This window comes from Gymnoscopelus microlampas, assembly GCF_963454915.1.
Source record: "Gymnoscopelus microlampas genome assembly, chromosome: 11".
Classification (NCBI taxonomy): Eukaryota; Metazoa; Chordata; class Actinopteri; order Myctophiformes; family Myctophidae; genus Gymnoscopelus; species Gymnoscopelus microlampas.
Window position 1 is genome coordinate 50339672 of NC_139948.1, and position 14615 is coordinate 50354286.

A 14615-nucleotide genomic window follows, 5' to 3' on the forward strand; every position below is an offset into this window, starting at 1 on the left:
TAACAACAGATATCAAATATGCATAAAATGTATGGTGTAATAATGACCTTTTGTCTTTGTGGTGGTTTGTAGCGATTTGGAATGGAATCTGAAAAATCTGACTGATGCATCTTGATCACATGATTCCAGAGATAATGTGTACCGGTTTGTGAGTTTTGGGCAAAATCTGCATAGGAATAGTGGCAGAAAATTAGTTTTGAAGAAAATGTAAGAGTACCTGCTCAGGTGAGTCCTAGTTGGCAAATATTGATTTACATATTTACATTTATGTAACTCTCTCTCTCTCTCTCTCTCTCTCTCTCTCTCTCTCTCTCTCTCTCTCTCTCTCTCTCTCTCTCTCTCTCTCTCTCTCTCTCTCTCTCTCTCTCTCTCTCTCTCTCTCTCTCTCTCTCTCCTCTCTCTCTCTCTCTCTCTCTCTCTCTCTCTCTCTCTAGCCCATCCTCTTCCTCCTCCTCATGTGTGTTCTCTACCAGAGAGAGAGGGAAACGGGAAGCAGAGAGAGAAAAATACAACATTTTGTTTTGTTTTGGAAACTCCTGACAAGTGTAAGTAGAAATCAAATATATTTAAAATGCCATTTTAAACCACAAAGTAAGAGATTCATGCAAATTCATTACAATGATTATTGCGAAGATTAGCCAGCTCAAATTATATTGTGCAACACTAGTGCAGTGGCAACTACAGTATGTGTAAAGTAAACAACAGCCACTGTATGCAAGACGTAGCCTAAAATGCCGCCATTTTGAGGATCACAAATAACAAATAAATGTGTGCAGGCTGTGGAACTATGTATAAAATATGTAGTACTAATATAGTATTATATTACATAAGATCAGATCCTCAGAATCTGTACTTAAGCACATTTACTCCGTTACTGTCCACCACTGATTGGGATCAATCTTCACCAAATTCACACCAATTTGGGAGTCGTGTGACAATGAGCACTGCTACTATCTGGGCCAGATCTGTGCAGTTTACTAGTTACTTTGCAGATATAAATTATTACATTATAAAACATACATTAACCACCTATTTTATACCTAGGCTATTTGAAAATAGCTGATCTACAAGCTCACAACGTGCCGCATCAAACATTTTTGTACTTTTACTTTTGCTACTTTAAGTACATTTTGATACATATACTTTTGTACTTTTACTCAAGTACATTTTTAATTCCGGACTTTTATTTGTAACAGAGTACTTCTACATTGCAGTATTAATACTTTTACTATTATTTTAAACTACGATTTATTAAAACATTTGAGTACTTTTTCCACCACTGGATCTGTGCCACATGTGGACAGATTCTTTGCTAATGACGTTGGGACATGTGTAGACACATTCAGTTCTCTGTATAGGTAGACAGACCTGTTTCACAATCTCGCTCGCTCTCTCGCTCGCTCTCTCGCTCTCTCTCTCTGTCCAGTTCACTTGATCTAACCAGACAATAGAACTGCTGGTATTATTTAATTATAATACCAGCACGCATTTGAGAAGGTCAATATCAGTCACCATTGTTCAAAATGAAGTTTGAAGTTACAATAGGTTTATATTAGCCTGGTAAAACCGTCCCTCCGGAAATACCAGGCTAGGTTTATATAGGAAGGGGGGGTGTCTGATAAAATGAATATCAAATATGTAATACTGAATCAAGCAACTTAAAAACTGTCTGAGGTGAGAAACATACAAAAGCCTGAGTAGACGTTAAACTGAACCCAAACATGTTTGGAAGTTAAATATCCCTTTAAAGGAGGAGTTCACCCAAAAAAGGACTTATTTTCTATCAATTACACACCCCATGAAGCCTTGAATTCATGGATTTATTTTTTAGTTTTTGTGGCATTCCTAAGCCAATAATTTGATGGCCGGGTGTGTATCCGGTAGGAGACACAAATAATCTACTTTGTGTCTCCTACCGGATACATTAGCCGGTAGGAGACAGGAATCAAATTATTGGCTTAGGAATGCCACAAAAACAAAAATAAATCCATGGATTCAAGGCTTCATTGGGTGTGCAATTGATAGAAAATAAGCTTCATTTTTTGGGTGAACTACTCCTATCAACTTGTATGTGACAGGTGTGACCACATCCAACAACAGTTTAAGTTAAGTTGCCCTCATTTATCAATGGAGCGTACAGACCAGCCCAGGAATTAGCTTATGCCCACGTCCACGTGAGATTTATCAATTTATTTTTGGGGGGGGGGGGCAAAAATGCACCCATGAAGAAAAAAAAACCCCGGGGGGATTTGGAAACCACACACACACACACACACACACACACACACACACACACACACACACACACACACACACACACACACACACACACACACACACACACACACACACACACACACACACACACACACACACACACACACACACACACACACACACACACGCGCACACTTAAGATAATTAAAGAAAGGCAATTCCATGACCTTTTTAATATATGGACTTCCTAAGTATATGGCAGAATTACACTACACTGTCTGTAACCAGCAGAACAGATGATCAAAATGAATGACTGAGATAAAAGGTCTGTCTATAAAGGCCAGATAGGGATAGAAGCCCAGATCTGGACCAATGTCCGCATAGTGTTGCGCTGACCTGTGACCTGTTTTACATGTCATTCAAAGTTATGATAAGGTTGTAGATCAGCAGTCCTACTCTGACAGTTGATAAATAAGCCCCCTGAATTAATTGTTTCAAAAGATCCTTATTTTTTCATGTTCTGTTTGCATATAGGAGCAGGCAGGGTGTACAGGACGCTACTGTCACCTTGCGTGACAGTAGCGTCCTGTAAACTACTTTGGTGTTGACTCTAGTTGTGTTGATTGGATCCTCTCCAATAGAAGACGGTGAGGCTGAATGAGAGCATGTCATGTGAGCTCTGTTCATCTACTGCTGCTCCTTAGGGCTGTGTTCTGTAATTACTCATTTATATTATATTTGACTGTCATGGCCAGTTTCATAACCGATATATACTGACGATTGACAATTGACAATTGACCATGACGATGAATCATTCATGGCCCTGAGGTTGATTATTTTCAAACTGGTGCAAAAACTGGTGCAAAAACCAACTCAACTCAAAGACAAAAGACATAATGGTCCTTTCATTCAGAACACCATCACTGAGGGTCAAGAGGTAGAACCAATTGTCAGCTACAAATACTTTGGTTCATTAATCAATATCAATCTCACTTTTCATGGTTTGTAGGAGAGGTCTGTAACAACTTTTCTGCCGAAGTAAAGTCACCAAGTTTCATGTTGACAGATCCCTGATTACTCTCGTTTACAATTCTACACAGACTCAATTTGCTCAGTTTCCCTAAACTGTTGACATGGCAGTCTAAATATCATATCCCAGAATGCACACAGAGAGAGAGAGAGAGAGAGAGAGAGAGAGAGAGAGAGAGAGAGGGGGGGGGGGGGGGTGGGGGTTTGCTGTTACAATAAAACAACGTATTTCCATCCACTGTACGCAAACTGACTATGTACACGTTAAGCATTTCCTGATGCCATCCTCATATATCTATAAGATCTGTAATAGATGCATTCTCAGATTATTATAGCCTACCCTTGTTTTCTATACTTTAGCTAACAAGCCAAAGTTCTGATTGCATGCAGACACATTTTTGCATGTCATACATGCAATTGGAATAGCGACACTGGTGTTACATAAGACAATATGGTTTCCAGGTGCTTTGCCTCGCACATGTGTATATAACTTTGTAATGCCTACTGATATTTGCGCCTTTTGGGCACCCCTGGTCTAGGGCTATCCGTTTTAGAATCCTGGGTTGATAACCACCTTCGTGGTAAGTGTGACCACTTAGCTTGAATAACAAAAATATTTTCAACTTCCTTTTTTTAGGGAGAAGATGACCGCTGAACATGCAGAAATGGCCTCCTATTCAGGTTAAGCAGTAATTTATATTATGTATTATATTGTTCTGAATATTACAAATTTGAGATAATACAGGACTATTCCTCTTTTTTTTGCAGGCCCCACTGAAAACCTCTCAGAGCTAGGAATTATACTTCTGGGATATAAGATGTCAGGGAAGAGTTCATCAGGAAACACCATCCTGCGTTCAGACGAGTTTAAGTTACAGGGAACAAAGCTGTGTGAGAAGAGACAGGGAGTTGTAGCAGGGAGACAGGTCACTGTGGTCAACACTCCAGGATGGTGGAGTAGTGACTCTCTAAGCGAAACATCTGAGCGGACTAAACAGGAGATAGTTCTTAGTGCATCTCTGTGTCCTCAACAAGGACCACATGCTCTCCTCCTGGTTTTAAGAGGTGATTTATCTGATTATAAATCAATAGAGGAACACATGCAGCTTCTCGGTGAGACAGTGTGGAGTCACACTATAATACTGTTCACATTTGGAGATGTTATAGGAGATAGATCCACCGAGCACTACATTGAGAGTGAAGGAGAGCCCCTCCAGAGGCTGGTAGAGAAATGTGGGAACAGGTATCATGTCTTCAACAACAAGAACAGGGGTGATGACACTCAGGTCACAGAGCTGCTGGAGAAGATAGAGGAGATGGTGGCAAGAGGTACAGGGGGCTGTTTTGAGATAGACAGAAGAGTGTTAGACGAGACTGAGAAGAAAAGGAGAACACTGGATGCAATAGCAACACGACTACAGACGGTGACGTATACAGGTACGAGCAGCAAAATGTTGTTGGGACTTGTCCTGAGTGTGCTACATTTAACAACAAATATATTAAAGCAAGGACATAGGTAAATGATGAATAGAATGACAATAATACAAAAATAATATATAAACACCAGAAAACTGTGCTCCTCAGAGCACAGGTCTCCGCTAGGCCTGGTTGCCTACCGCAGACTTTGGAAGGCAGTCTTAGCCAAATGGAATGGGATCTGAAAAAATCGGACTCATACATCTTGATCACATGACCCCAGAGATAATGTGTACCGGTTTCTGTGAGTTTTGGACAAAATATGTAGGTGTAGTAGCTAGGGGTGGGACGATATATCGATATCGCGATATATCGCGATACTTTCTCCCGCGATAAATAATCGATATACTGCCGAAAAATATTGATATTTTTTTTAAAAAGAGAGAAAAAAAAAAAACGTTTTTGTTTTTGTTTGTTTTTCCAACTCTGTATTTGTGTAATGATTTTGAACTGTTTGGTGCTATTCTATGTGTTTATGAATTGAATACAAGGACTATCGTGATATATCGTTGGTGAAATTTCATGCAATATATCATGATATCGCAATATATCGAATATCGTGATATTATTGTTATCGAGGGCCTAATATCGCCATAGATATCGTATCGTGAGATACCCATATCGTCCCACCCCTAGTAGTAACAAAAAGTGTGTTTTGAAGAAAACACATGGCAGAATATGTAATCTGGCACAAATGGGGCCTATTCACATGTTTCCTAGGTGTTTTTCCACTTCCTGTCGATTTCATTGGATATCATTGGTCATCTGACCAGTTTCATTGGATTTCATTGGATCAAATCGACAGGAAGTGGAAAACACACAGACTAGGAAACAGGTGAATAAATTGCGTCATGATCCAAGGAATACAGGCACCAACCTGCTCATCGGGAGCAATTAGGGGTTCAATGTCTTGCTCAAGGACACTTCGACACTAACTCTGGGGGAGCCCGGGATCGAACTGGGAACCTTGCGGTTTCCACGCCAATCTGTCCAAAGGTACCAGAGTTTGGTTGCACACACACAGACAGACGGGGGCAAAACATAGTCTCGGCCACGCCTACGGCCTGGAGGAATTAAAGGATATTGAGGGCACTGTCCCTTTTTGAGTATTTTACCAATCCCATTTTTAATGGCTTTAACCCTGTCTTCAACCCTGAGCCATCCCAGACTAGCAAAATGTGTTGGAATTAGGTGGGTCATGGGCTTTAGGCCGAGAAATAGTTGAATCAGTTTGTTTTGGGAGGTCTGAAGCTTTAGTTTTTTAGTGACATTGAGATGTTGGAGAACCAAGAGGTGCAAGCATAGTCAAAGTGGCATCGAATGAGGGCTTGAGAGCACTTTTGTTTACAAAAGAGGACATTTTTTCACAGCCCAAATAGGTAACCTCTTGTTTGCTTGAGATTACTATATCGTCAACTCTGACCTTGAACGATGAGTGTCTTTTCTTACTGTAGATTACTGGAGTCCATCAATTCCATCACTGCCACTCAGAAAGGCCCGCAGTAAAGACTTTCCACCAGACAGTAAGTATCCATCTGTTTGTGTTCTATTGAACACAATGCTAACATGCTAACAACACCTACATGATATATTCAAATCTACAAATGGTGGTACTTGAATCTGAATGTACAACACGCACACGCACACACACACACACACACACACACACACACACACACACACACACACACACACACACACACACACACACACACACACACACAGAGCCAGATCTTATCTGAATAAATATTACTTTAAAATGTATTCTATATTTTAAATGATCAAACCAACAAGGTAAATATTATATAGTTAATGACTAGTGAGTGAAATGTATAATGTACCATAAAATGTAGAAAAAACACGCATGAGTATAGTTCCCTCTTCAATGCAAGTGGCTTCCGTGTTAAATATCTATATAAATAGAACTGTACTGACTGCTGCTGCTCATTCCATCTGGTGAGCTTCACTTTCTATGCCTATTATGTCTATGCTGACTGAGTTATGCTTCGACTCACGACGGTATCGTCGATGTAGAAGCCCACGGATGCGACTTGTGGGTTTGTAGATTGTCAATTTTCGATGTACGATACCGTTGTGCATCGAAGTATAAACCGAGCTTGAAAAGAACCACAACATTAAAAAAAAAATAGTGTGATAACAATATAGTACATGTTATTGTTGGCTTAATTTTTTGGTGTAGCACTACCTGGGGTAAAATCCACCAGCCAACTGTGATAAACGGCCCTGAATTAGTCATAGGTGTGGTTTGGGCGTTAATTCAATTCAATTCAATTCAATTTTATTAAAGTGTCAAATCACAACAAGTTGTCTCAAGACACTTTACATGTAGAGAAGAGACCCAACATCCCACCCTGAGCAAGCAATTTTGCGACAGTGGCAACGAAAAACTCCCTCTTAATTCAACAGGAAGAAACGTCAGGCAGACCCTAGGCTCTAGGGCGGGGGCCTTCTGCCTCGACCGTGTTGGGGGAAAGAAGAGAGAGAGAAAGGGAGAGACAGAGGAGAGACAGAAAGAGATACAGTGCAGGCAGTAACAATAACAATAATAGCAAATATAATAGTGTAAGATACTAGCATATGATAGTATAATATAGTACAGCAATAGTGTGTATGCAGTATATAATGGAATAATATAAAAATGTTTAAGATAATATAATATGCGGTATAGTGTACCGTTACATTACTCAAACCAATAAGAGTATCGGCTGCCATTCCCTTTAAGGTCAGCACAAGATGCAGAGCTATTTTCCGTGCTGTACGTTAAGTGAAAGATCACATTGAAAGGAGAGATGTCCAAGTGCATGCATGGCCATCAAAATCACTGTATAGCCTCTGTCTAATTATGTCCAAAACACATCTGTGATATCTCTTGACAAACCAACAATTATTCACATTCTCAGTTACCTATTATTAAAGCATCGCCGCCTTTCTATCTCAGCGCAACAAGTGGACATACAGTATGTTTCACAAATGTTCTCAGTGCTACTGCTGAACAAAAATGTCTGATCCACAAAAAATGGTCGCTGCGTGACACGTTGGATGCTGGTAGATCAGATATGTTTGTACAGCATATATAATTATATATAATTTGTGTTATGGAAATAACTAGGCTACACTTGGTTGTTAAAGTCCAGAAGAAAACAATATGATTTAGATAAAACTGATTGGGAATCATTTTTTAATGAGAATCGATTCTTTTGAATCGTTTTGAATTGAAAAAAAGTGATTTTTAATCGAATTGTGACCCCAAGAATCGGAATCGAATCGTGAGATAGCAGAAGATTCACAGCCCTAAAGAGAACGCACTCCATTTGCTTCTCTTCTTTCTTTTTTTTAAAGTTTTTTTTTCCACAAATCATATATATAAGGAACAGCATACACATATTGTATATACATACAAATATGAACGCCATACAAAAACAGAGAACAACTAAAACATAAAAAAAAACTATCGCAGCACTAAAGACAACAACAGACAAACATCACACGGGGAGAAGAGTATGGTATGCCATTAAGCACACATAAATCAGTCGACATCACTACAGGTTATCACTGGCCACTCACAGCCACCAAATAGTTATTTCATGGACTCATCTAAGGATCCTTGTATTACATTGGATAATCTTTCATATGGCATTAGTGATAGTATTTTTTCATTCATACATCGAGGATAAAATGATTTAAAAAAAAAATCGGATTATTTTTTTTACCGAATGGTTTCTCAGATTGTTAACATATAGACATTCCCCCAGACCCTAAATAGTCTTAAGTGTTTGCGTTCAGCGCGGCTCGCAAAATAGCGATTGGGCATAATATGGTGGCGTTATTACTTAATTACCGTCTAAAAGGCCTGGAAATAAGACGTGCAAAATAGGGCCATTGACTGCATCATCCAGGTGTTTTAGAATATTTGTTCACTGGTATTGAAGAGGCAGTCAGTGTTTCTAGGTATTTACAACACAAAATACTTTTGTATACCAGTTGCAGGCCTAAGATAATTAATGACTAAATAAATATCCAATGTTTTTGCTGATGTGTTCACTTTGTTCTTATAATGTGGTTTAACAACTGATTTATGTATTTATACATATTGTTTTGTTTTTACAAGATAACACAATGAAAAAGGGTCACCAACCTTGTCAAAACACATTGTAAATCAACTCATTTTCATCATATTTCAGTGAGTGGCGCTGACTTACAACAGAGGTCTTTGAGATCTTCCCTCTCTGGAGCCACTTCTGATTATGGTTCCCAGTCATCCATCTCTCCTTATGGCTCCCGGTCATCCATCTCTCCTTATGGCTCCCGGTCATCCATATCTCCTTATGGCTCCCGGCCATCCATATACTATGCTCATGTCCTGGCGTCTCTATCCACTTCTAAGAGTTCCTTGACAAAGTTACTTGAAAAAGTAGGGCGGCCATGGCTGAGTGGTTAGTGATCCCGCCTAGGGAGCCAGAGGCCCTGGTTGACGCAGGTACGATTCCCGGCCAGGACAGCATATGTGTCGATGAAATGAAATTTGTCCCTTAACCCCTAATTGCTCACAGGTTCTCATTGGAAGCAAGACCGCAAGGACTTTCATGAACGACCTGTTAAAAGGAATTATCCTTACTTTCTGTGGGGGGGGAGTAGGCCCTATGGGGCATCTATGCTCTACTCTCAGTCACTTTCTGTGGGGGGGAGTAGGCCCTATGGGGCATCTATGCTCTACTCTCAGTCACTTTCTGCGAGGGGAAGTAGGCCCTCTATATCCTCTGGGCCCGGCATCTAAATTCTTAAAATACTTGGTACTGTCTTTCCATTGAGATGAACATAAAAGACAGGCTGTTTCTATGTTCAAGAATCTATTCTTTAGCTGTTTGAAAATAACACATCTACAAGCTCACAACGCATCGCCTTGTAACGCGTTGTGAGCTTGTATATCTGCAATCTTTTTGAAAAGGTGTATCAAATGTTGAAAAATGTTAATACTTTTACTAAGGTGCTTAAAGTATATTTTGCTGCCAATACTTTTGTACTTTTACTCAAGTCAAACTATGTACAGGATTTTCTTTATTGTAACAGAGTATTTTTATGTTGTGGTATTGCTACTTTTAAATAAAACAAATCTGTGTACTTCTTCCACCAATGTTCATGAATAAATAAATAAATATTGGGCCTCATTCACTAAGCTTGTTTATGTCCATATGTTTGTACTTATCGGCATTTACGCAAATTCCCACGTTAAAGGGCAAGACCACTTTGGTAGAGGTTTAGATAGTGTATAGTTACTTTACAATGATGTAACTCCAAAGGTGGGCAAGAAATAAAAAAATATTCATCTATTGACTAGAAATTGATAATTCAAAATATGCTCCTCAATGTGAGTCAGATTCTGCTTAAAGAAAATAGGAAACCCTTTAGTCACTTTATTTACACACTATTTACAAACTGCTTAGTGAATGAGGCCCAATGGTCTTATACATCTGCATTTATTCCATGGTCGTCTGACTCTGGCCTATTGAAACCTTGTGGGCAGACACACATAACTGGAATGCGTGGGAGCATACTGGTACACCTACCTGCCCACAGATACACATTGTTGCATAAACAGGCCGATAGATGTTTATTTCTCATTTAACATTTGGCCGTTTTAGATCAGTTTGTAGTATACAGTATCTGTGGTTCAAAAACAAAAACACACACACCACATACAGTAGGTCCACACAATACAGGGGCATACAGTGTTGCCATGTCCGCTTATTAAAAGCAACTTTGGGCTTGTAAACATTGGTAGTTGTGGGTTGTGCTTGTTTGGGCTTGTTTCTAAAGTGTAGTTGTTTAATTGGGCTTGCTTCCTAAATGTTGTTTAAACCAGTGGTTCTCAAATATTGACATGTTAAGGACCCCCCCAAATTAATATGTATTTGTGACTCCCATCTGAAAATAATTTGTTCCAGGGACCCCCGTACCAGAATTGTGGTGTTAGATTCATGTTACAAAAATATTCCACCGTTGGCACCTTATACATTTTTTATATTTTGGAAAATAGCAGATCTACAAGCTCACATTGTGTCGCAATGCATTGTGAGCTTGTAGATCGGCTATTTTCAAATCCTATCCACAAGTTTCCTAGGCTGTGTGGGCATCACTTCCTGTCGATTTGATCCAATGAAATCCAATGATATCCAATGAAATTGACAGGAAGTGATGCCCACACAGCCTAGGAAACGTATGGATAGGCCAGTCAGTCTAAGCCAAAAAAAAAGGCCCAACCCAAAAACAATTGCAATAGTAATGTGATATAGTTTGTATCGATCCTAATACCCTCCTACATCATATATTAAAAGTTGTGCTTCATGGACTTAGTGGAACATACTTTTTCAAGGTCAAAAGCAAGGTTTTAGGTTTTAAAGCGGTGCGGTCTTGGTCAAATGGTGTTAAATATTGGAGGGTTTATGTGGAGTTATCCAACATATTTAGAGTCTATTCTTGAGTTTTGTGGGTCAATCTTTCCTTTTGGAGCGGATATTTTAACGTCTGATGCCTGCATTTGGGCTAACAGTACCCCAACAACCATTTATTTTCCGCATGGGTTTCGGCATCTAATAATCTACAACTTAAGCACTGGCTGTAGTCCAATCTACTAATTCTTTTGCTACAACTTTTGTGGTTCTGTTTCTGATACAAGGGCGCCATGTAGTGGTCATTAGTACACAGTAGTACATGAATGAAACATTTATATTGATTTATAGTCAATGAATCTTTTGTTATATTTGGTCACTACTAGTGCATAAGAAAACAGACATTAAACTCATAATATTAGTGTAATTCAGTGGTTCTCAAAGTGGAGTCCGGGGACCCCCGGCGGTCCTTATTGGGGGGGTTCCAGGGGATCCCCAAAAAATGTGTTACTATAGCATCATGATCATTTCAACCACTTTATCCATTTATACGTTGGCTATTCAAAAATAGCAGATCTACAAGGTCCGAGCTACGAGCTTGTAGATAAGCTATTTTTGAAACAATTGGAAAAATATCGAAAAATGTTTGGACACTTTTGAATAATCTTTTTTAAACATAAACAACTTTCTCTTGGGGGGTCCTAATTGGCACAAAACCTTTTCAGATGAGGAATCAATCTGCTGAGAAAGAGATGAAGCAGGGACCCCCCTCTATATTGTGTGTGTCAGATTAAACTTTTTGTGTTTACTTGGTATGCTCTTTTTTCCCCTCTACACCTATTCCTCTTTGCCAAAAATAGCAGATCTACAAGCTCACAACGCCTCGCGCTGCGAGGCGTTGTGAGCTTGTAGATCTGCTATTTTTTGGCTAAAGTTCTCATCAGAAAAGGGATGCTAGGGTTCAAGTGGTTACGGTAAAAAACATATCACACAAAAATTTGGCGGACCCCCTGTAGTAACTCTGAGGACCCCCTGTTGAAGACCCCTGCACTAGCCTATAAGAGGGGATCCCTCTTTGGCCAGGGGAGACATTATTGGGCGTGTTGTCTTCAGGCACATGCAAGCTCTGAGCTATTCTGCTATAAGCTTTTCCCATGAATTGCAATGACATTAAATATGAATAAGAATGTAAGTAAGCGTAGTACAAATACATCTTTTTTTTCCAAATCAATAAGTGTGTGACAGCATAACCAACTATGCATAAAATGTATGGTGTAATAATGACCTTTTGTCCTTGTGGTTGATTGAGAGAGAGAGAGTACCTCTTTTACACATAATTAAAAAAAAGGTTTATTCCATCTCCTCATCTCCAGGTTTGAAAACATAAAATAGACTAATAGAAGGCAGCCTGCAATCAACTACCCCTGGTCCTCTCTTGGCCAGGTTCCTCTCCTCTCCTCTCCTCTCCTCTCCTCTCCTCTCCTCTCCTCTCCTGTATATAGCCTGTGAGGTGAGTACCACTGTAAACCAGTGTATGTAAGACTGACAACACTGCCATCTAGTGGCCCATCAACAACATTGTAAAGTTTGACATGAGATTGTTTTGGATTGAACCTCCAGCTGCTAGACTTACAGAACCACCATGTTTGTGTATCCATTATTTGATTGATTATTTGATATACATATGTATACAGCCTATCACAAATCAACGTGAAAACATTCTAATACATTTTTATAATCGACTAAGACTGATTAGCCACAGATTTGTTTTACTTGTAACAGAGTATTTTACATTGCAGTATTGATACTTTTACTATTACTTAAAGAGCACCTTTTCCACCACAGTATGAAGGGCTGTTTTGTCTTGGGCCGGCCTGGGGTAGAGGAGCCAGGCTGGAGACATGGAGAGAAGCTCCATGATGATAAATCCTTCAGTAAAGAAGCCTTTTGAAGATCTGAGCAAAAACACTGTCTGCTGCAAAGGACACATCAGGACACATCAGGACACATCAGGACACCAAAGAGCATTAGAGAAACACTGTGACAAGTGAACGCAGAAGTTCTTTTTTTTAACCCATTAAGACCGGGAACGCATCTCTGTGTGTCATTTTAAGATTGATTTGGCTATTCAAAAATGGCAGATCTACAAGCTCATATGAGCTTGTAGATCTGCTATCGTTTTGAAAATACCACCCTCTCCCCATGTCCACTGTTAATACCCTCAAAGGTGGCAAACTATTCAGGGTTTGGGTGGTTAAATGTTTGAAAATACCTCCAACATATAAATAGAAAAGATCATGTGTAAACAAACACATGAATAAAATGATTGATTTACACAACACTGTTGATAGTGCTTTTGCCAAGGTAAAGACCAGTAACTACGAAAAAAAAAAACACTGAAAAATGGGTTTAAAAGTGATTCAACTGGTCAGCCAAATGAGATATCGGCATATAAGTTATATTACACTAATTTTGCATCTGTTCTTGAGGTAATTGTTTATCTCCCAAAATCACAAAGGCTATTTTGACCTTTGGGATACAAAAATAAGTCGGCGTGTCCCAAAACGTAGTTACTGCTCTTTACCTTGGCAGGGCAGTATGGGTCAATCATGTACCACCTAGTTTGCACTTCACAGCAGCAGCCTGTGCAAACAAAAACATTTGAATGTGAGTTGGCCATAAAGCAACTATATAAACCTGCTGGTGACAAGATCCAGGTACACTCACTGGGGGACAGCTGTAACGGTGAGTGCACTGCCTGCATTTTTTTTTTAGCTCCAAGGGTTGTGTATTAGGCCCATGAGAGAGATACAGTGTATAATGATAATGGAATTCTAGAACTCTGTGATTAGAATGATATGTGGTTGGTGTGCCAGAGATAGAATTGCTCGCTAGAGCCGAGGATTATGACTTAAAAGTGCTCGATATTTATGGACATAATGGACACAAGTCAATATTCCGATTGAGTCAATATTGTTACATTTCTCTGTAATTCCTTATTTACAGTTAGCAGTGTAACCGACAGAGATAGAAAGATGGCATTGAATTGTCTTCCCTTGTTATGATAAAATATTAAGTAAGGATGTTTATAATATTGCAATACTAAATATTTCATAAAAAACATATCTAGATGATGGTATCATATCATGGCATATAGTGGCAAATTCAATATAAAGTATTGCCCATCCGTGCAGACCACAATGACAGATGGATTTTTACCATTTGACATTATTTTGTTATTTTCCTACATTGGCTTTCTGGTTAGCCTCCTTAATCTATGTATAATGCAAGACTATGAAAAAACTCTGCCTGTCCCTAGATGAAGCTGTCAGCATTGGTGTTCTTAGCCCTGTTGGGGCTGGCCTCTGCCGGCCTGGAGTGGGTGACTTGGCCCGGTTACCTCCCCAACGGTGCTGTGTCCATTTACAACAGCTACACTAAACGCACTGACTACGTCTGTCAAGCCAGGTGCAATGCTGGGTTCTA

At 39.5% G+C, this 14615-nt stretch overlaps 1 protein-coding gene across 1 annotated transcript; it reads left to right on the forward strand.

The window, feature by feature from the left end:
- Window positions 1-446: 446 nt before the first annotated feature.
- Window positions 447-9870, forward strand: LOC311055097 (GTPase IMAP family member 9-like). Its single transcript, XM_084071196.1, has 5 exons — window positions 447-545; window positions 3884-3927; window positions 4015-4683; window positions 6177-6245; window positions 8925-9870. Exons 2-5 carry the CDS (start codon window positions 3891-3893, stop codon window positions 9179-9181), a joined length of 1032 nt encoding a protein of 343 aa, XP_083927322.1. The 5' UTR covers window positions 447-545; window positions 3884-3890; the 3' UTR covers window positions 9182-9870.
- The last annotated feature ends 4745 nt before the right edge of the window (window positions 9871-14615 follow it).